This window comes from Eucalyptus grandis, chromosome 4 (assembly GCF_016545825.1).
Source record: "Eucalyptus grandis isolate ANBG69807.140 chromosome 4, ASM1654582v1, whole genome shotgun sequence".
NCBI classification, from domain to species: domain Eukaryota; kingdom Viridiplantae; phylum Streptophyta; class Magnoliopsida; order Myrtales; family Myrtaceae; genus Eucalyptus; species Eucalyptus grandis.
The window spans coordinates 34,451,624-34,473,344 of NC_052615.1; the positions used below are offsets into that span (position 1 = coordinate 34,451,624).

A 21,721-nucleotide genomic window follows, 5' to 3' on the forward strand; every position below is an offset into this window, starting at 1 on the left:
TTTCAGGAGCTCAAGCCATCTGCAAATTTATTTTATTTTTACTACATATTGCCTGCTTCTCATCATTGATGCGGCGGGTAAATAATGTTTTACCACAACAAAACTAAGTAAAATGCGAATGACATACTCGATTGTAACAAGTAGAGAATGATGAGACACTACCTCCATGCAGAAATCTTGTCGACTTGCAATAACGTTTCCAGCAGTCTCTCAGGAGGTACTCGTGTTCGGTTCAATTTCAGTCACGGCTCTTCACGGGAATTCAGGTCCAGACCCATGGCGGTCATATACAGTGATAACCAACAGTTTTTCCAAAGGAACCAGGAGAATGAGTAGGACATACAGGTTCTTGCCCTCCAGACAATCTGACCACGCACGAGGAGGAGAGGCTCTTTCTCCTTTCGTGCCCATGAAAGAACCAGGCCAAGAAGTACATCAGCAGAAATGTTATGTACAGACCCAATTATCCAAGATTATGTTCTTGGTTAAAACAATTTCAGGACTTCAATTATCTCATCCAAACTAGCGCGCGCGCTTCTGCCAGTGCATGAAAGTTTGAAAGAGAGGAGATAGGCACAAAATGCTCTCCCATGGCCCGTTATTGAAAAATATGATCCAGGAGATGCTCCCATCTCTCGTCTCTTGATGTCATGGCATGTACTCATACCTACAGATAGCATATTGCAGGACACTCCAATTAGTGCATGTCGTCGCAGCCACATATTCCACATGGTTCTGAGAACATATCATTTAGGTGTTCAATATCCAAAAGCTGGGCCGGCCCTTCAGAGACAGGCCATTTGTGGACTAACCAATATGAAAACAATGGGCATCAGAAGTAAAAGCGGCTACCTGAGGCTCAAACAGCTTTAGCATAACCTCGCAATTGCCACAGTAGACAGATTAAGATATACACAGGAGCAATCCGTCCACTGGCTTATAAGCATTAAAGAGATGCCACGACATCAGATTGAGAAACTTCATGTTCCTTGATCGTGTTTCTTTTGTAGTGTCCAGATCAGCGTTAATAGCAACCTGCATAAAGAAAGTGAACCAAGTTATCACATCACAGAAGATTAAAACCATTGTTGTCGAATTCACTGCTAAAAGAAAATGGTGACCTATAGAAAGAAAGCGAGGAAAGCAGTCACAAAACAGAAGATGAGTCAGCTGATACAAATTACTCAGTCAAATGCATTATCATGAACTGCTGATGAAATCCAATTTCCCTATAAAAGAAGATAAACTAGTTTGATGATAAGAGGGAATGAGATGTTCATCATGAAATACACTCGCTCATGACCATTGTATGAGGGGGACATCAATCTCAAAAATTGCACAAGATTGCACGTGTGGGAACAGTGGGATTGCCAGCACAATCTCTCTATAAAAAATCAAAGTTGAATATTAGACATAGAGGAACTCATAATTTAGAAGATAAAATGCAGCATGCCTGTTTCAGTGTTAGCGGTACTTTCTCAGAACAGTTATTCCTAAAACCATGGCATCCACCATATATACATTTTCCCCAGATTATTGAGTGAAACTGCCTCAGCAATCAGGCGCCGGGCTTGACCTTCAACAGCTAAAGGCAAAGATGGGGCAGCACCGACACCGACAACAACTCCTTGCAGCCTTGCTTCAATATTACTGATGGCTCGCTGCAACAGAACAAAACAAATTGTTTACAACAGCAAGAGTGGCGCTAAACAGTCTCCCAAAGATAGACATATCAGATTACTAGCCAACAGTCCATTTATTACGCTTGACTGCCCGCCAAATTTCCATCATCATACCTCAAAGTCACTGGCTGGTATAGCTAAAAAAAACTTGTGGTGTACTTTAGATGCCTTAAACTGAGATTCATAGTTCACAGCTCCTTGGATGGTTTCCCCAGGAAACCATTTCTGCTTCCAGTACCAGAATGTTTCAGGTTTTAACTAGTGTCCCTCAGCATGTCCACATCAATGTTCAATGTCAAGCCCGGCACAAAATTGAATATTTTCCATTCAAGGAAACAACAAAATTGGGACCGTCAATTATCTTTAGCTTTCTTTCTTTCTTTTCTTCTATTTTTTGTAAGAAAAGAATGGAGAGATGGATCTTTAGCTTTCTCTTAAGTTGAATCAATCGAGAGGTGAAATATCTGTTAACTTTAAAATATTTTAAACGACATCTTCTTCAACTAGCTTAAATTTTTAGGAACAGTTGGCAGTGATTTTGTGAAACTTAAATAGTATTGTAATAAGAGATCCCAAGTCCAAATCTATGCAAGCCCCTAATATGGCTCCCTAACTATATATTTCCACACTTCAGCGTTATGTCAAAGTCTAGCCTATGCATGAGGGTGTGTTAAAATCATTTGAGTAGTAAACCATGCCTTAAGCTACTAGCTCAAGTTCATAGAACAGTTGATAGTTATCTCACAAAATTAGATCTTCATTCTGTGGAAAAGAAATATCCTTTTAAGGTCTGTATGTTGCCAAATATCAAATATGATGCTTGTAATGAGATGCAAACCTGCGCATGTGGGTTCTGAACTTCTGTGCCACTGGACTTATGAGATTTCGTCCACTCCACCAAAGGATCATGTATAAATGTTTCAAGGACACTCATCAATGTTTCCCTGTGTGTCCTCAACACAGAAAGAGTGATTTCACAAACCTTCAGAAAGACACCCTCATACCCAGTGATGCCCAATCCGTCAATCATGTTCTGAAAGGTTCATTCGACACGCTCATTAGATTAAAAGCAGAGTCAGCTAGGTATAGTACACAGTGAACTTTCAAATCATGATATAATGCATAATGTACATGTCCAAAGAAGCTCTCTTAAAGATTTTCAATGGCAGAAAGGCAGACTTTGCCAAGCTACTAAAAAAGCGTTGCCATCATGTTGCAAACTCTCCAACAGAAAAATTCATACAAACTGCAAACTGCAGGCAGATTTTGATTTATGCCATATCAAAAAAAAATTATCTATGGACATTTCAGAACTAATTAAGCATATTAATGAGTGTAACCAGCATTTAACAATTGTATACAGGACATAAAAGTTAATAGGCTGCCTTACTTGTGTTAATCTAAAAGGCACCAATTCAGGTTTTTCCAGTTGCAGGCCTTTGTCAAATAAGCAACTGAAGTCAACATGAACACAGTCACCTGTGGTAGAATCAAAGAGAATGTTCTCGCCATGCCTATCACCAAGACCCACGATATGTCCAACCATTGACCATACAGCAGAAGTGTGAGCATATGCTATCCGAGCCCTAAACCAAGCAGCAGGCTCCGAGAAAGTGGTCAAAAACCATTTATGGAAGACTGGAGGAAACATGGGAAGAATTCTGTTCTTTAGCATTTCATCTTCCGGCGTTTTGCCCTGGCACTGATCATAAATCCGTTTAATTTGCGGATTCGTCCTCTGCCTATCAAATTTGCCACAAGTAATATATACATCTTGAAGTATATGTCGAAGTCCACGGGTGTGGGGAACCCATTCTATCATTCCGCAGTCCTCTGTCAGGGGAACCACTGCAAATGTGCGAATATAAAGCTTTCTTCGACGACTTTCAGGATATTTAGATAACAAACGGTTTATCATTGCATTAAACTCCATCATACGGGCATCTTTTCGGAGATCATCCTTTGGCTTGCAAAGGAATGGTCGCTCAATGCCATCACTCCCCAAAAGTATGATCTGAAATGTACAACAGAATGGCTTTTACTTGCCAATACATTAATGTGTTGCCCACCAAGAGAATGAGGCATTTCTGTTTGGTTTCAGTAACATTCCATAACATAATAATAACAAAATCCCCACCCTCCCGGTTCCCACGTTTTACATATCTAAGAGCCTTGAACCTGTCAGTTTGCAAAGTACAGCATATTTTTTTTTTTTTAAATTACCCTGTATGCAGCATATAATGATCTGACAGCCTACGATACCAAGATTGCAGGAACTTAGGACTTTGTTTCCTTCCACAAACTGCAGGGCCCTAGCACTCATCCTATGGTGAAAAAAGTCTAAGCTAACCTCATTTAGGAACTAGGGGAAATTTCCTTAATTTGCAAAACCCAAAGACAAAACCATTCAGGCAATCCCTTCTGTTATTGCTTAGCATTTAGGGAATCTTGCGGAAATCAAGTTTACAGTAGAAACATACCTTCTTAGGTCTTTGAAGAGATGAGAGAATCTCAGCCTCATCAGCTATCCCTGATATTGTGGGAAGATCCGTAGAACTAAAGATGTCTGAAGCAAGGGTTCCTTTCAGATTCTGATCATATGTAGGCAGAGTAACAGTTAGAGACTGTTGGATAGGCATTATGATATCTAGTGGCATCATCCTCTTTAAGGCACTGAATTCAGTTGCAATGTTAATTGTCCTTGCTTTTGGCTGCCCAGCATTGAAGCATAGCTTAATAAGATGATCAATAAGACTGGCAAACTGGATAAAGAGATTGCTGCCACTATTTCCCTGGCTAAAGCCCTTCCGTGCAGCTTGTATAATTTCTGCTGCTGCCTCTCGCCTTGAAGGTACAGTAGATTTTGATACTGCTGCCATTATCCAAAGGGCTTGCTGCGGATACTGACGGAGAACAGAGGTAATTATGTGTTTCACGAGTCGAACAATTTCTTCATTCTGATGGCAAATTCTTGAAACTAGTTGAGGCAGTACTGTCAACCATTGATAAGTTGGCAAGTCCTTCAGGCAGCCCCTCATAATACTCATGACCTAACCAAAAGAAAAACAACAAAATATCCGATACATGGTGAAATCAGTTCATAACTGAAAATTCAGGTCTAAAATTGAATTATGGACTATTCCATGTGCAAAAGATTTTTCTACCTTTCCGTGGATGCTTTTCAAATCTTTATTGGATGATAAGCCGCATTTTTGATAAAAACTTCCAAAATCAAACCAAAGGGTTAACAACCTTGGAAGGGCTTGAAACAGATTCTTGTGACCTCTGTGAAGCCCCTTGGCATAAAACAACAGTACGTCAGGCAGGTAAGACCACCAACACTTCTCAGCATTTAAGTTTGCAGATGTTGAAACAGCAGAAGATGATGAAACTGTTCTGGGACCTGATTCAAAGTTTTCTTCCTGGCGCTTACGAGCATCAGCAAGCACTTCATCGCAATACTTAGCCATATAGAAGTATCCTTTTTCCCACTTAGGCTGCAGTTCCCTCACCCTTGTGTAAAGACTGATCACATCTTCTTTCTGCTTCTGCCCAGTATAATGGATCCACCTAGAATAAAGCAGCAGACTCTTTGCAATATCACGATTTTCATTTAGAGCCTGAGTATCACAAGGTAAAGGTGGCAAGTTCAGAGGAACCAGGGAAAGGCTGCTAATCGATGATATTGCAGCAGAACCAACAACCTCCACTGGCATGTTGAGGAGAGATTGCTGCAGTTCAGCAATGGCACCATCAGTGCGTCTAGTGCTCCAGAGAAGTTTAGCCTTTTCCATGTGAACATTAGGTGCACCTGAAGCCTGAGCTTCTACAATGGCCCGATTTGCCGTCTCATAATGATCAGCCAAGCGACAGAGCTTTGCATATTGCACCCAGCAATTCCCAACTTGAGCACCTAGAGCACTGGAATGAAAAACCAGTCTCCGCAAAGCCAAAAGTGGTTCTCTTGCCCAGAGTGAAGGTTGCGTAAACTTGAGCCGATTTTCCCAATTCTCCATTAGCTTTGAGAATTCCAAATCTCCCACATGAAACGACTTCTCTAAGAAAGACTCATCGACAAGTAGTGCATGGAAGTCCTCTAGTTCACGTAGAAAGTGAAGCTTTACAACATACGGGTAAGCACGCACATAAGAGTCCATGCCAGCAGCAGCCAGGGGGGCAATCAAGGCTTGTTTGGAAAAAGCAATTTTCTCACCAACCAAAAATTGATCCTTTTTCATCATTGCCTGAAGAATCTTTGCGACATCCATGTCAAAGGAAGCATTACTCTCAGAGCTGCTACATAGGAGACCATCTTCATTGGCTCCATTAAGATATTCATCCATCAAATCCCACCGGCCAAGCCTCCACGCAGCCTGCACTCCTTGCATGGACCATGTTTTCTTGTATTGAGGGATCCTAGCAACTAAGCCATCAACATGGGTGACCATGGCCTGAAGGTGACACATATTTAATAAACAGTTGAGCACATCTGAATGCCGCTGGACTGAAGTAGGTTCCATCTGCAAAGCCTGTTCACAGGAAGTCAAAACTTCCGCCCAATTCCCTGCTTTCTTATTTATTAGGAGCTGGTCTTGTAAACTTGATGATCTACGCAAACATGCCAAGCCTGATAAGCCATCAGGCTCGTCAAGGCAGCTATATATTTCCATCAAATATGAAACATCCCTATCCTCAAATGTGCTACTGGTCTCAGCTGCAGGATTGAATGACCCAGTTCTTTCCCGTACATGAGATTCAAAGTACATCAAAGCCCTTGCGTATGCCTGACATCTGAAGGAGGCTCTAGCAAGGGTCACCTTTGATATTGCAGCCAAAAGCTCTGAAACATTTTTACACTGTATTATAAGATCCGAGGAAAAACTTGGACTTGAATCTTTTGCCTTAGCAAGGTGATGCTTCGAGGCAGAAGATTGTAAAGATTGGGAAAGTGCTAGATCTTGGCCAATATCGTCAACCCATTGGCCAAGATTGTCGAGAAGAGTAAATATAGCTTGAATGCAAACTTCACTTTGCCCACAACTAATTCCATGAACCATCACACCACCGTTTTCCGAAGCTGCTGCCTCAAGCACAGAGAGAATTTCTTCTGTTATGCCATGACGTGCCTCCTCCGTTCCATGACAGACAGCGTTCAGGACTAAATACGGCAGCAGATATATGGCAGTTTGCATGTCATGGCGAACAATCCCTCTGCAAGCATTAAAAATGCTTGCACGAGGACCAGTAGCATGCGTAGTCAACTTTTTTATCCAGTAGTATATCCATCTTCTGAATGACATGGAGGGGCGATAAATTGGACCACTTGATGCTGAATCACTGGTATTGGGAAGCTGAAATCTGGAGGTTAGGCAAGGAGCAATTATCTCTTTCACATAATTAGAAAATCGAGCCCATAATTTCTGACCCCTGGAATTGACATCAGCATAACCATTTTTGCTATTACTTCCAGCATAAGTTGCCTTCGAAGTACTTCTCTTCTGCAGCATCTGTGACGTAGAAGCATCAACATTCTCATCTAGCGATGCTTCACAACCAGCAATTTTCAACAACTCCTGAATCGCTAGTGCAGCAGAGTCTTGAATAATGGTATCCGGTGCAGCTCTGAAAGCCCTGGCCAGGTGCTTGTGGATCAACCCAAAAATAAGATCATCATCGGAGCACTCAATTTTAAAACGCTGGGATGAAAATCCCCTGACTTTGGCAGGATCAACTGCCCCCAGGGCTCCAATGCAATCAGCACAGACTAGCTTAAGTTTCTGACCCACTGCGGTTCTCGACTCTTCTGCACATCCTCTGAGTAAAGATCCAATCAGAGAACTTAAAACATCCATGTCTGAAGCCACTTCGCCAGCAATTAAAGCTGCAACATCTTCCCTTTTTGTGTTCAGCAGCTTGCACAATTCACATGCCCCCATGTACCTCACATTCAAATTCTCATGATTTAGACCACTGACAGCATCACGTAGTTGATCCTTCAGGGTCATGGATCCCCGGGCTTCCTGTATTGTCTTATTCACCTCTGCTAGAGCAGAAATACTTGGCAAGGGTGGGAATTCACGAATATGCTGCTTCAAAATTACTTTGTTCTTTAAGACGAGCTCTTCCAAAATCTCCACCACTTTGTTGAAATGATTAGAACTATTTTTCCCATCTCTCTCAATAAAAGGAATGAGAGAGGCAAAAACTTGAGAGCTCACATGTGCAATGCTAGATGGAGATACCTTGCCCAACTGCCTAATAAAGAAATGTAAGACAGAGAGTCCTTCAAATTGGAGAGATTCTTTATCAATAGAATGCATGATAAGCACCATTAGTTTTGGTACATAGGTACTAAGTTGGGAACCCATCATGTTGATGAGCATCTCGATACGTTTCAGAGCTTGTTTCTGCAGTAAAAGATCCTCTGAATGGAGCAATTTTCTATCAACGCCGTTAAGAAGGCCAACAAAGTGATTTTTCAGAAAGTGGGGAAGATCTTCGCCACCAGTGAGAACTCTTGCGACCTCCTTAACCATCTCCGGAACTCTTGCTAATCTGTGAGTGTGGCATGCAGAAAGTAAATGAAAATAAGACTTTCAGGCTATGTCCTAAAGTACTTGAAATTCAAAAAGGACAAATCAAAAGTGAAGATGACTGCAAAATCATCCCAAATAATAGCGAGAAGAGGGAGCCTCATCTAGTAGTTGAATACATTTATGAGACAACGCCTCAGAAAAAAATCAACACACTAAAACATAATAACTGATACTATACACATATACATATGTGGACACACACGAAAGTGCCAAGACCATACACAGATTAACCTTGTTCTCATGAAGATTCATATGACAGGAAATATAAAGACAAAGAAATGGTATTCAAAAGAAATTCACAAGAATAAAATCCATATAAACACCAATAGAGAAAAACTACACCTGCTGCCTGTTTCATCTGAGTCACCACCATCAGCAAAACATACAAGTTCGTCCAGCAGAGCAGGTAATGCTGCCGCAAAAATTTCTTGACTGTCTGAACCAGTTTGCTCATGGTAAAACTGCAGAGCAGCAAACAATTTCTGTTTGTTTGCTTGACAGAGAGCAAAAGCAAGCACTTTTGGCAGCCAATTTACTACCAGTGGCACCAAATCCATGTTTAAGGACTTAGCAAACTCATGTAAGGTGTCAAGTGCTTTATCATCATCATCCTGAGATACCACGAGCTTAGGCAGAACAACTGGAATCATCTTCTTAAGAAGATCTTCAGTTTCAACTCCAAAAACAGCTTCTGCAAACTCTCTGACCATTCTTGGACGGTTTGCCAGTCTTGCCGAGAGATAATCATATACCTCATTTCTGACATGAATGACTTTTGAAAGAATTACTTCAAGTCCTCCTTTGATATGGAAATAGCACGATTTGTCTATCAATCTTGACACATTTGTTCGCACGGTAACACGAGGATTATCCAGTTGATCGATCAATAAAATTAGGGAAGACAAGAAAAGCTTGCTCTGGACATCAACAGAAATCATAATTTCTGCTACAGACTCCAAAAGTGTTTCAGAAACCTGCGGATCTATTGCTTCTCGCAATGCATTATTAATTATATCCAAGAATAAATGTTCTGCACTTCTGTTTTGACTGTCTTCAACTGAGAAAAGAAGAGTCAAAATCAATTTATCAGTGAAATAACCGATCTGAGAGCAGAATGCTTCTCTTACCCCCTTCTGTCTGCACAGGAGCAGATATTTAATGCATGCTATCCATTCAGTTCTTGTTTTAACCAAAGTTTGTTGAATCCCATGTACAAGGATCTGTTGAATGTTGCGCACACAAGCAATTTGCACTTCTTCAGATGACTCATCATAGAGAATTTCAAAAAACAACGACTGCAGTTGGATGAATTCATCTCTCAAGCAGACATGAGTCCACTGTCCATCAGGAAAAGATATGACGTTGGCATCTAGTTCTTGACGGGAAACACCAGGTCTGTCACACTTCAAGCATGAGAAGCCTCGTAATAGGAGGTCTATTGTCATACTATGTATCTGATCTTCCACATCAAGAGATAGTTTACAAAAGCTCTTATCAGGACTGCCATTGCCAGACTCATAAAGGCATGACAAATAGCCAAGGGAAAAAGGAATAACTTTCTTCACCTTTTCCTGCTTGTAACTCCCCAGGACTCTGCAAACAAAGAAGGAAACAGAATAAAAAATGAGTTGAAGTGTAAAGAACCCGCTAAATTATAAGCCCACCCCTGCCTCGTCCAGAGGAGATCTCTCATATCAAGATTGTGCAAAGATCTTCCTAGAACTTAACCAAGTTGACCCATTCCCCTAAAGTAATAAAACCTCTACTTAAGCTATAAAAACATACACGAAAATGCACAGATATCGCCATGTTTCACTTACTTCAGCCTTCCAAACAAACTTGACATTACTGGGAGACCAGACGAAAGGACAATGATGGGCAAAGATATGATAGCTTCAACAACTACGTCTTCAGCTTCATCTTGAAGGCATAAATCCAGAATTTCAAGAACACTTTCAGCAGCAAAGGAATGACCAAGCTTAGATAGAATTTGGACAGAGTAAACTTTTGTCTTCCATTGAGGACTAGGATCAGAGACCGCAAAAGAATGCGTCCATGGAAGCTTGAGGACTCCTATCAGAGCATTTGCATTACCTTCCTCATCTCTCAAAAACTTCTTCATTAAGATAGGGCCTAGTTTGAAGTTAGAAAAAGAAGTCAAATAGGATAATCTAGAAGAAAATGAACTATATCACGTCCAAAGAAACGATAATTGGACTCCCAGATTGCAAATTATCACATTAATACTAATAGTTTGCTCCAACTAGGAAATCTATCAAATTTTGTAATTTGTTGAACCTGAAAAGAAAGTCAAGTTTTCCATTTCCTTTGTCATCCAAAACCTACCAAAACAAACTAATAAAGCATTGACCAGAAGGTTCTGAAAAGGCATGTATGGTGCTCTAATCAACACATGTTCCAGGGTAAGATATGACCAGAAAGCACAATCAATCATGTTGGCTATAGCAAGAGAACTATGGACATTCTTCACTTAAATAATTCTGAGGTATGGAGCTGGGTCAGGACACATTAACTGGACCTTTATAATGTGATCCCCATGCATCGATTAATTGGACTAACACTAACTAGAGACCACCAAGGCATGGATGGGCAATCTGTGTGTTGTTTGATGAGGTGTTTGATCAATTTGGAATCCTCGTAAATTTTAGTGCTCCTTAAATACAATGCTCAATTACATGTACGAGATGACTTTTGGGATTTCAAATTTTCATCATTTACATCGGTCCCAAGACCATAAGAAATTTAAGGAGGCAATTTCAGTTTAGGAGAAAGAAGCTCCGTGTTGTCTTTGCTTTCCCGCAAATTTAATCATTTAGTTATTATGTATCAATCCACCATCCACTGCTTAGATAGAAGCATCTGTACTGCATTGGCAAAACCTAGATCTTCCATATATATACAGGATTCAGGTGCATCTCATACTCTGTACAAGCAACATGCTGTGAATCGCTTCCAGGTAGATGGTGATATCAAGCACAATGGATCTTCCTTGCTTTGCCTACAAAATGCAATAAACAATCAGCAGACAAGGTTAGACAATGAAAAGAAGCTCAAAACGGTTATCTTACCTCCTCAAATATCCAAGGGATCCATGAAATCATCTGCCGAAAGGTGGACAATGAAAGACTGGTATTTGGGACCCTACAGAAGGCAATGCTAAGCATGCTAAGAGCTCTTAATGCAACTTTCGGTTCTAAAGAACCAGGTTTAACAGCTGGCGACTTTAACAGATCAAGCAAAGAAACAATCAAAGTGTGAATGTAGTAGGTATAGCCTCTTTCACTTTCACAGGGAGGCAGATGAATTGCTTTGCGTTCTGCTAAGATCTTAGAGGCAGGAGCTTCACTTGTATGATCAACCTTTTGGCGTTTGACATTAAAACTTTGCCCACCCTCAGAGAATCTCCTTTTCCCTCCAACACTTAAAAGTTCAGTAGAATCATCAGACGAGATTAACAAATCTGGACAGCTTTCATTGGTAATTTGGCCTCCGACGTGATCAGGACTAAGAATTGACAGTGCTACTTGCAGGCATCTTATCAACAGAAAGCAAGGTTCTGGAGAACAAATCATTTGAATGAGATAATCTGGTCTCCAGATATAAGGTGGGCAAATTTTAGCAATCCTCATGTATGCATTACATAAAGCAACCTGAAAATTTCCAAATTAGATTATCAAATCCTTCTTGAATCTTTTACCTCATCAACAGGATGCAGGCCAATGCTAGTGCCTGCAGAAAACAACCAAGCTTGCCAAGATCAGTTACTAACCTTAAGCTCAGGGCTCCTTGTCCTGAAAACTGACAGGGGGAAGACACTAATTAATTCTGAAGCTGTGTATCTGACAACATCATCAGGACAATAAGGGTGGAGTGCATCCAGACAATTGCCAATTGAAGCATCATATACTTTATTCCTGCAATGAGTTCCAGACCAAACATTCCAAGAAATGTTAGGAGAGATCCTTAGGAATAACTGCCATAAGAACAACACACAGGCCAAAATCTGCTAGAAATGAGAACGTAAAGATGAAAATGCAGTCTTTAAACCCCGGAACATGGACTATTCACTTCAATAATGCTACCTACTACAGTGCAAATTACAGTGATGGCCTAGCTGCCGAGAGATCACAAGGTATCTGATATATTACATATATTGCATGTATATCAACTGTATATTCCAAAAGTCTTCTCCGAAACTGAGCTAACAGCGGTTTAAATCTGGATGTGAGCTCTTCCAAAATTAGCTAAACCAAGAAACTAAGTACCAACAACTATGGAATACCTGAATACAGAAAGTCCATCTTTGTCCTCACTCAATATTGCTGATATCGACTGAATGAGACTCTCATAGGGAACTATATCATAGCTTACTGCCGAACCAATGATGCGTGCAAAGTCAAAACATGCCTTCAGAAGAATGAAATTAATCAGAGAACTCTATATGGCAAATATCTGGACCAGAAGAAAAACTATAAACATATGAGAAAGCTACCTGCTTAGCATAATAAACTGACAAAATGACAGCTTACCATTTGCAAGTCACCATCTCCATAACATAAGAGGCAACATGCTGAAGACACAAAAGACAAACTAAGGAGACCTTCTACAAATACAGTTCCCTCTGTTAAGCATTTACTCAGAAGCTTAACCATCCAAGTTGCAAAGTACTGCCACCTTCCCTTAGCAGAAAGGTCCATCAAAAGGCCATATCCATCATTCGGTTTATTACTTGCTGGAAGATCGCACAAGCAAGCTGGATCGCCAAATATACCAGCAAAGGACCCACTGAAACACCTTAAATTCAATCTAGTGCATTCAGAAATGTTTGATTCGTCTGTACAGAGGGATGCTACATGCAATATATCTGGCAAGAGAAAAGCATATTATTGTCATAGGTACAGTAAAAGAGATGCTTATGATACAACACCAACCAAAGCATGGTAATATAAGCAGCCTGAGGAAAGATAGAAGCGACGAATAATCACATCAATTCTTTGAAAGATGAATGGAAGCGGCTGCTTTCTTACCTTCAACAGCTACCATTGCATCCACAAAAAACTGACGGTAGGCATCTCGTTCTCCAGTCCGGAGCAAGGACAAAAGAGATCCAACTGTCTCAAAAATTACTCCATGTCGACCGCTAGAATAATTGGAAAAAAATAATAAATTTAATCAAAGATTTATCAGAGGAAAAAAGCTTAACATAAACCAAGCAAACTGAAGAGAATCGTATATAAGAAGATTTTCACAAGGAAAAGAGTAAAGTATGTTTAAGTAACTATATTAGCATTCCAAAACAGAGAACCAAAACACTGTACGACACATTTATGCTCCTGAATAATTGCTCCCTTTTAGCATGAAGGATGCACAAAATGCAAAAAACCACTTTTGCCGGAATTATCTCCTTCTAAAGACAAAGACAAAGACAAAGACAAACAGGCAGACTATAGACTGATAAAGAGCAGATTATCTTACATGAGATAAATGGTAGTTTACCAAACAAGAACTTCAGAATATCTCACCGTAGTGCTGGCTCTGCAAAGAAGGGAATTATCCGGCCAATCACAGGTAAAACAGCACTTGCTTTCCCATGGAAGAATACCCCGGGAAAATTTCTGGCAGTGTGCGAGATGAGCTTCAATACAGCTATAACTTCTCTCTCATTCGCTAAAAGAGATACAAAGATAATGAGAACTAAAAGGCTAATACAATGGCTGATGAAAGCTGTTCACATCACTTAACGTGCAAAGCGGGAAATGTAAACGAAGAGTGTTACACTTTGCATTTATTATATCAATTTGACCAGCCAAACTGAGCTTTCCAGTTTGGCCAAAGGAAAAAAAAAAAACCTTCAATAAAGCCAATTTTATACTCACTGCAGTCAGTTGAACTTTCATGCCAAAGAAAGCAAACACCACAGGCCTTGATAGAATAATTAAATATAAAATCATGTTTTCATCTAACAGCTTAAGCTTTTAAGATATTTAACGATGGTTCCACAAAATCTCACATGGTATCAGAGCAGAAAGTCTTAAGTTCAAATCTTTCGAGGCCTCATCTTCGTCTCCAATTAAATGTCCACTCTTTATAGTAGGCAAAAAGACCAAACTAAACATGATAAAATAATTAAATATGAAATCGCTTATACATCTAATAGCTTAAACAATAAGGATAAAGCATGCAGAAAAATAGGCCTACTGGCCTATTCAACTTCCTTCTATTTATCCGCAGGCTCAGAAACAATTCAAGGACAAGAGTCCACAAGATTACTAGAACTCCATTTCCAATCCCTCATTAAGCAATTCCCTAGTGAAAGCTTGATTATCATACAAAAATGAAGCCATTTTGCTGAAAATTCAATACTGATGACTCCAGCACCAGAAACATGCTCCCTTAATCATTGAACTGAAAATATGCACCATCGATGCAATCACATACTCGTGTTCAGTTCTAGGCTCTCACTTCCATATTCGCACACGAGCGTGCACCAGCCAGAGCAAGGCTCGAAACACAAAACCAACCCAAAAATTCGCCTCCACATCGAAATATCAACAAACGAATGATACGCATAGTTCGACTCATCAGCCAAATCAGAGACACTCAAGAGCGCGCACCCGCAGAGAGAGAGAGAGAGAGAGGAGGTACCGGAGGGAGAGGGAACGACGTAGGCGTGGAGGAGGTTGGGGAGCACGGCCCGGAACCTGATCTCCAGGGCGTCGTCGCCGCCGCCGCCGCCGCCGCCATTGTCGCCGTCGGGAGGCGTCGATGAAGAAGCGGCGATGCGTTCGCGAAGCTCGTGGACCAAGCTCGACAGATTCCTGCGGGACCCCATCGCGGTCACCGCACGCAAGCGATCGCGCCTCCGTCTCTCGTCCCGGAATGTGGAGCAGTTCGGTTGCACAGTGTCACAGCGTCTTCCTTCTTCCCTCTCAATTTCGAAATTAAGAGAAGGAGAGGAAAGTTGCCACTTTTCGTACCGAGCGCCTCCGACAAGGACACACTGGTGCTCGTTTTTTTAAATTTTTTTTTTGTAAGGGATATGTCGAAATTTATCTCTATATTTTAATCAATGTTAATCACCACATTGATTGAAATTATCTTTTGTTCCCTAATTGTCCGTGAAAATAACACAATGACAAGTTTACTTACGAGGAAATTGCAATTAAGCACGTTCATTCTTCCCACTCAAAGTTAAGTTTGTCTAGAAATTTACCATCATAAGTGTGGATCGGCATACCTTTCCGTAAACGTCAATTTTGGATCAACTTAGGAACCCCATGTTGGCATTGTAGATGTGGAATGACTGCATTAGATAAATTGTGGAGGTCTGCCAAGGCATGTTGGCATGTTGGCTCAAAATTTTTTGGCAAAGTTCACAATTGTAAAAAGGGAAACTTGATAACTAGGATGTCCCGCGCTCAAAACCAAAGCAGGCTGCAAATAGTGCCGGCTCCACAGCATACCCTAATCAGCAGAACAGTTCAAGAACTACACTTCAAGGGGCGGCCCGAAAATGTCCGCCGAGATGCAGCTTCAGAAAGTATACGGAAGGCCAGAGCCTACTAACTAGTGGTTACTTATCGGAGCATACCATTCAGATGAAAAAGAAAGGAACTCGAGGCAGTCATGCTTTCTTTTATTGATGATTGTTGCAACATTGTGGTCGCGGGAAAAGTATCTACAAACTCAATATCAAGCAGCAGCAATATTGTTGATCGATAGAGAAGAAAAAGTGGGACTCATGGTTACAAACAGAATGTCTGTTTAACCTCTGCTAGTGCTCTTGCACGCCAAGAAAATACTCCATTATTCCTGTCTCTACTGGGGTTCATGAGTTACCCGGGACAAAAATTTGAAAGAACCAAAATTTAGTCTGCAAAAATGTCAGGTTTTCCCTGCTTCGGTCACTTTTTAGCTCCCATTTGCTGTCCAAGCTGGGGGGAGACGGGTAGAGCTCACGAATGGCATCGCGCGGACATTGATGTCGAGGGGCAGCAGGCGGTACTGGAGATCGAGCTCTCGGAAAATCTTGACCATCTCCTCCACCAGGAGGGACCTTCTTGTCCACTTCTCTCCCATGTTCTGGTGGTTTATCTTGTGGCAGATCCAAACCGCCATCCTCACTCGGTTCAGCTCCTCCAAGTCCTTCATTATGATCGTTGGAGATGAACACCAGTGCTCTTTCTTGCCATCGATGTAGCTGCAGTGGCAGAACGAAAACAACATGATCAGTGAAACGCCATTTTGTAAATAAACTGAAAAATGCAATCGCTATGTAATACCAACAATGCAATTAGCAGCTAAATCAAATAGAATAAGAAGTTAACAATAATAGGAATGTTATCTTGCTTAGCTTTCACTTGCCTGGTTATCTTTTGTTTCATAAGTGCAATTTTTTCGGCTGGAGTCGATATATGGATGCAGAACTCGACCGCGTCACCCATGTCTGGGCTCCGATAGTAGTTGCCAATGGACTTTGTGGAAAGAGTGCTGTTCGGATACATGATTTTCTGATTATCATATCTCAAGAAGACAGTTGTTAAGATGTTCATCTCCTCCACGACCAGCTGAGATGGCGTCAAAACACAAATAAGACCGTAAAAATTGACCGAGAAGAAGTGATAGTCATACGCAAGTAATAAGTTTAATTCACCTGAGTCCCCTCAACCTCGCACCTGTCGCCAACATCAAATGGGTGCATGACGAATAAGAAGATGATGGCCTCGAATACAGTCTTACAGGTATTCCCGAATATAAATGCCACAAGGACAAGTTGAGAACTGAGGAAGAGCAAGAACTTGCTCGTGGCGATCCCAAGTATGAGAAGCCAGAATACAACGATGATGATGCCAACGATCACATTGGCCACATGATGCAGTTTATTGACGGCTGTCTTCGTGTCGTTCAGGGTCAGGGCAAGGGCTCTCCTCTCTCTGAAAACATTGACCTAAGACAATGAGGCATAGCTGGATCATATCCTACGCACTAATCAAGCGAATCCTAAGAACTAATCCAAGATTGTGAGCCAACGTCATGCTTGTGCTTAAAAAATTACCAGCCAGTTCTTGAGGCTCGATTTGCCGATCCTCTTTTTCTCGGCAGCTGCTTCAAACTGATCAAGCACCTTCCAGGCTTCATCTTCTTTCATGAAGCGCAGAAGATCTTCCAAGGTTATATATCTGCAAGAAGAACTCAGATCATAAATATGATGAGTAAATATGCATGAGTTTATCAGACACCCTCATGAAGATCAAACGCCAAACTATAGTCACTGTCAGAGGCTTCACTGTATATTCTACGTTTGCTCATGTCCTGTTTATCAATGAATCTAAGACATCACAAGCCATACTTGGCACCGGGTTTCGCGACATTCTGGAAGATCTTCCTTGCAGCAGCTTTAGCCTCGTGCTCGCTCCTTATCAAGTTGGTTGATTCATCCTCATAGGCAGTATCAACCACCTGCTCATCCAAAGTAGAGAGGACCCCTTGCCGGACGATTTTCATCAGCCTCTTCATGTTCCAGGCCGAGACATTCTTATTATTGAGTTTGTGCAAGTGATCTATTGAGATCCCCTCGTCGGCCTTCCTCGACAGAACCCGAGAGAACTTCGTGCTCTTCATGTGGAGCTGCGAGCTCCTCTGGAGCCCACCATTCCCAATCACTCTCCCACTCTTCAACGTAGAGAATGCGGCTGCCCGGAGCTCAGAGGGCACATTAGCCCCTGCATTTTGTAGAGTCCGGAGCTCGTCTGCAATCTTCTCCTCCTCATCCTCCCCCCTCTGCATCTCGACCAGGGGCAGGCCGGAAAGCGTCTCAATCACATACTGATTGAACAGCGACTCTTGGATCCTATCAAAGTAAGTGCTCACGTGGAACGATGAGGCGAGCACCTTGATTATCAGGGTCTTGACAAGCCACAGCAGAGTCCCCACCAAGAGGCACACCAGGACCTTGGTCACGTGCCGCAGGCTCTGGCCGCTCGTCTCTCTGGCGACCTTCTTGTCAAACAGCGAGTTCCAAGCTATAAGGACTAGCCCCAACCACAAGCAATTCTGGACCGCTTTCCGAACGCCATACACAAAATACAGAACCCTCTTTCGCAAGAAAAAGTTCCTCTCAATGAAGAACACAATAATCTTGATTCCCCAACCTGAGACTAGTCTGCCACAAATTAAGACCAGGATCATGAGCTCCCACTTCCATAGGCTGAGCTTCCACAGGCTCTTTTTCTTCAATGCCGGGACCGCGAGAGTGACAACTAAAACAGCAATGATCAGGATCAGACTCACCCATTGAAGCAGAGTGATTGCATTGAAATTGGCTCTCTTGTACTCCTCCGGTAAGTCCTCCTCCGACAGATGGTCATCGTCCTCATCATCCCCGAGCAAGCTCAGAAGCCCGGATCGGAGCTGACCCGACTTGGGTATCTGGCCCGACTTGGGTATCCGGCCGGACCTTCGCTCAGGCTCCTCAGGAGGGTCCATCAGGCGGGACCGGGTCTTCGTCCGCAGCAGGCTCTGCCTCCGCTGGAACGACGCGTTCGACGAGCATTTCAAGACCTCATGGCGATCCTCCTCCTCGTCACCCTCGCTGCCTGCCGAGCTATTATCCTTGTGCTGGCCCATCCTGGGGGTCTCGGGCTGGGGATCGGCCAGGGCCCCCGAGCTCTGGTCGAAGGAGACCTTGAGGTCTCTGGACCGGGTCTGGTTGGGGGGCGATTCGTAAACCAGAGGCGCGTTCTTGCTGCCGTAATTATTGTTTCGGGCTTCCTGGCGCAGCTCGTCCATCTCCAAGTCCATGTCCAGGGAGACCTCACCGCCATAAGCGCTCTGCTTCGTCAAGAACTGCTCGATCAGCTTCGACGGCGGATCGTCCATCTCTTTCCACGGACGTGCGGGATCCCCGCCGCCGCCGCCGCTCCTCGCGACATTGTCCCCCTCCGACGCCGCGCCCTCCACGAAACAACGCTGGCCTCCCTCGAAACCTTGCGGTTGTTGTCGACGCCCTCGACGATCTTGAGGATGACGTCGCTCCGGTCGGGACGATCAGGCGCCTGCGGACGGTGATGGCGGTCGAGGTGGTCGCCGTCGTCGTCGACGGGGAGGTCGGAGAGGATGGGGAGCTCCTCGTGGCTGTTGGAAGAGATGGGGGTCCCCCCGGAGGAGAGCCTCCTCGTGTGCTTGTACGAACCGTGGGATTTGAACGACTTCCTCAAGGACTCCATGTGAAGAATGCAATCTTGATTTTCCCCGAAATCAAGAAAGAGTTTTTCGGCCGTGTTGCGTTGAGAGAGAGAGAGAGAAGAATTGCTGAAGAACTGGGTTATCCCGTTAGATTGTGTTCAAAGGGTGGTGATGATTTCTCGTGTGTGGAGAGAGAGAGAGAGAGATGGTAGCAGTCTGCTGCAGAAGGACAAGTGGCGACGTAGAAGAAGTGTGCAGAAAAAGGAGGAAGAAGAAGAAGAATAAGATAAAGAAGACGAAACGATGAGATGCTGGGATTTCGCGCTCCCGCTCGTGCTCGTGCATGGCTTCGGTTAGGAAAGCTTCGTTACGCCAAACGAAGAATTCGCCCTCCTTTCTCCGTATTATTACCATCGTGCCACTCGAGGGCTTTTTTAATCTGCACTCGCATGACGGTCCACCCATCCATGCACGCGTAAACGGATCGCGTATCCGTATTCGCGATCGGGTATAAAGATCAGCTCTCGCGCGATTCTCTCGATCGCAAAGAATCATGGATCTTCCCGCTTTAGAGTAATCACAGCCAATCATAATCCATCAGTCTCGTTATCATTAAGCTGTCGAATGGGTAATCAAGTTGACCATAAATATCTATCTCGTTGGTCAGATTCTGCAACCTTTCTTGGTGGGTCACCTTTAGTTAAGGTTACTATCATGAAAAACTCCGAATCGGTGCACTTGCAATAAATTTACTCAAAATCTAAACCGTTACATCTATGACAGATTTAACTCCCATTAGTTCTCACTAAATTATTAAATTGTTGAATTGAATAACATGACAGTTGACAAATATATCTGTTTTTGGTCTTACCTTCCGTTTGTCACAGATATATTAATTTGTGATTTTTCGCAATATTAATTCAATTTAATAGAAACTAATATAAAATAAATTTGTCACAAATATACTAATTTAAAGTTTTTTGTAGATAAAAAAATTAAGTTTTGATAAATTCATCACAGGTACACTAATTTTAAGATTTTCATGATTTTAACTTTTGTAGTCATTATTTCTCCTAAAGTACCAAAGAGCGGGATTGAGTAGTCAGGATCAGTTTAATAGGTTCCGTAGAGAGACAAGGGGTCACAAGTTGTCCGAAGTTGCCACGCGCCACAGGTGATCGGGACATGATGGGAGGCCTCGTAAAGTAAAGGGCTTCTCCAATGTTTCCCGTGGGAAGCAAAAGAAGTGGAGCTAGCCAACGTGTCCCAAGGTTTCACGTCGGCCTACTTCAGCAGTGAAGTCGATGTTTTTATGATGTTCAGCGCGTCCTCATCAGAACTGGCGCTTGAGTTTTTTGAGTTCCGGCCGAGGCCTGGTGACCCCCAAGTCAAGTAATGTGCTTTGATACGTTCTCCGTGACATCTACTTGAAAGCTTTACTCTTTGAATAGTTATCTAGAAATTCGCTGGTGACATGAATCAAACTCGTGATTTCATGAAAAAATAAGCGATGTACTTATGACCTATGAAGTATCAACACTTTTCGAGAACTTCGTATTATGTCACGTGTTTGAGATTCTCTGACACTCTCAAACACTTTCCAACACTTTGTTTACACGTGTTGAAAAATCAGATATCTATTTAATTTTCCCGACACTCTCCACAACTAGAATTGAAATTCCGACATTTGAGTTTCGAACACGTGGAATTAATTTTAAAATTTTTTAATAAATGAGAGATAAAAATGTATATATGTGAAAAAATAATAAAAATGATAATATAAATAATAAATGGAAAAAGAAGAAAAATGTAGTTTTCTCTTCTCTTTTAATTCTCATTTTTCGTGATACATAATTCATCCTTCAATTTTTTTCTCCTCTTTTGATACACATGCAAGTCCAAAACATACATTGCTTGTTTTTTTCTTCCAAATTTTATAAATTATTGGAATGGAATTGAATTTGTCAAATTGAAACAATAAATGATTTTAATAAATTGTGGATTAATGTTTTTAATGTAAATTCATTATATATATATATATATATATTATTTATTTATTTATTTGTGAATTTAAAATAAATTAATTTGATTGAAATAATCATAAAAATGATAATTTATTATTATATATATAAATATATAATTAATGTATAACGTATCACAACGTATCATAATTCTCTATTTTTTAAGAAATAAAATGCCAACATGTCATGTTGTACAGTGTCACTAGTCGATGCTACT

At 41.9% G+C, this 21,721-nt stretch overlaps 2 protein-coding genes across 3 annotated transcripts; both read right to left on the reverse strand.

Annotated features, from left to right (window-relative positions):
* Positions 1 to 18: 18 nt before the first annotated feature.
* On the reverse strand, positions 19 to 15,269 carry LOC104418985 (serine/threonine-protein kinase ATR). Of its 2 annotated transcripts, none has more exons than XM_018862990.2 (17): positions 14,945 to 15,269; positions 13,822 to 13,966; positions 13,327 to 13,439; positions 12,829 to 13,163; positions 12,582 to 12,706; positions 12,069 to 12,213; positions 11,368 to 11,949; positions 11,222 to 11,297; positions 10,099 to 10,411; positions 8,621 to 9,871; positions 4,847 to 8,237; positions 4,163 to 4,732; positions 3,073 to 3,696; positions 2,521 to 2,715; positions 1,454 to 1,661; positions 853 to 1,035; positions 19 to 667 (listed from the first exon to the last, which is right to left on the reverse strand). In XM_018862990.2, exons 1-15 carry the CDS (start codon positions 15,129 to 15,131, stop codon positions 1,494 to 1,496), a joined length of 8,220 nt encoding a protein of 2,739 aa, XP_018718535.2. In that variant the 5' UTR covers positions 15,132 to 15,269; the 3' UTR covers positions 19 to 667; positions 853 to 1,035; positions 1,454 to 1,493. The 2 variants fall into 2 exon arrangements, with proteins under 2 accessions (XP_018718535.2, XP_018718534.2); XM_018862989.2 differs by having other exon boundaries at positions 19 to 735.
* Positions 15,270 to 15,910: 641 nt separating this feature from the next.
* LOC104420583 (mechanosensitive ion channel protein 8) lies at positions 15,911 to 19,333 on the reverse strand. Its single transcript, XM_010032394.3, has 5 exons — positions 17,649 to 19,333; positions 17,355 to 17,478; positions 16,953 to 17,246; positions 16,664 to 16,866; positions 15,911 to 16,499 (listed from the first exon to the last, which is right to left on the reverse strand). Exons 1-5 carry the CDS (start codon positions 19,175 to 19,177, stop codon positions 16,211 to 16,213), a joined length of 2,439 nt encoding a protein of 812 aa, XP_010030696.2. The 5' UTR covers positions 19,178 to 19,333; the 3' UTR covers positions 15,911 to 16,210.
* Between the last annotated feature and the right edge of the window lie 2,388 nt (positions 19,334 to 21,721).

Coding starts and splice junctions, on each gene's coding strand:
- LOC104420583 (XM_010032394.3), bottom strand. CDS start 19,177: ATGGACGATCCGCCGTCGAAGCTGATCGAGCAGTTCTTGACGAAGCAG. Junction 17,247..17,354: donor CGAGCCTCAAGAACTGGCTG/GTAATTTTTTAA, acceptor TCATTGTCTTAG/GTCAATGTTTTCAGAGAGAG. Junction 16,867..16,952: donor GCGAGGTTGAGGGGACTCAG/GTGAATTAAACT, acceptor ACGCCATCTCAG/CTGGTCGTGGAGGAGATGAA.
- LOC104418985 (XM_018862990.2), bottom strand. CDS start 15,131: ATGGGGTCCCGCAGGAATCTGTCGAGCTTGGTCCACGAGCTTCGCGAA. Junction 12,707..12,828: donor GAGATGGTGACTTGCAAATG/GTAAGCTGTCAT, acceptor ATTCTTCTGAAG/GCATGTTTTGACTTTGCACG. Junction 12,214..12,581: donor GATGGACTTTCTGTATTCAG/GTATTCCATAGT, acceptor AACTCATTGCAG/GAATAAAGTATATGATGCTT.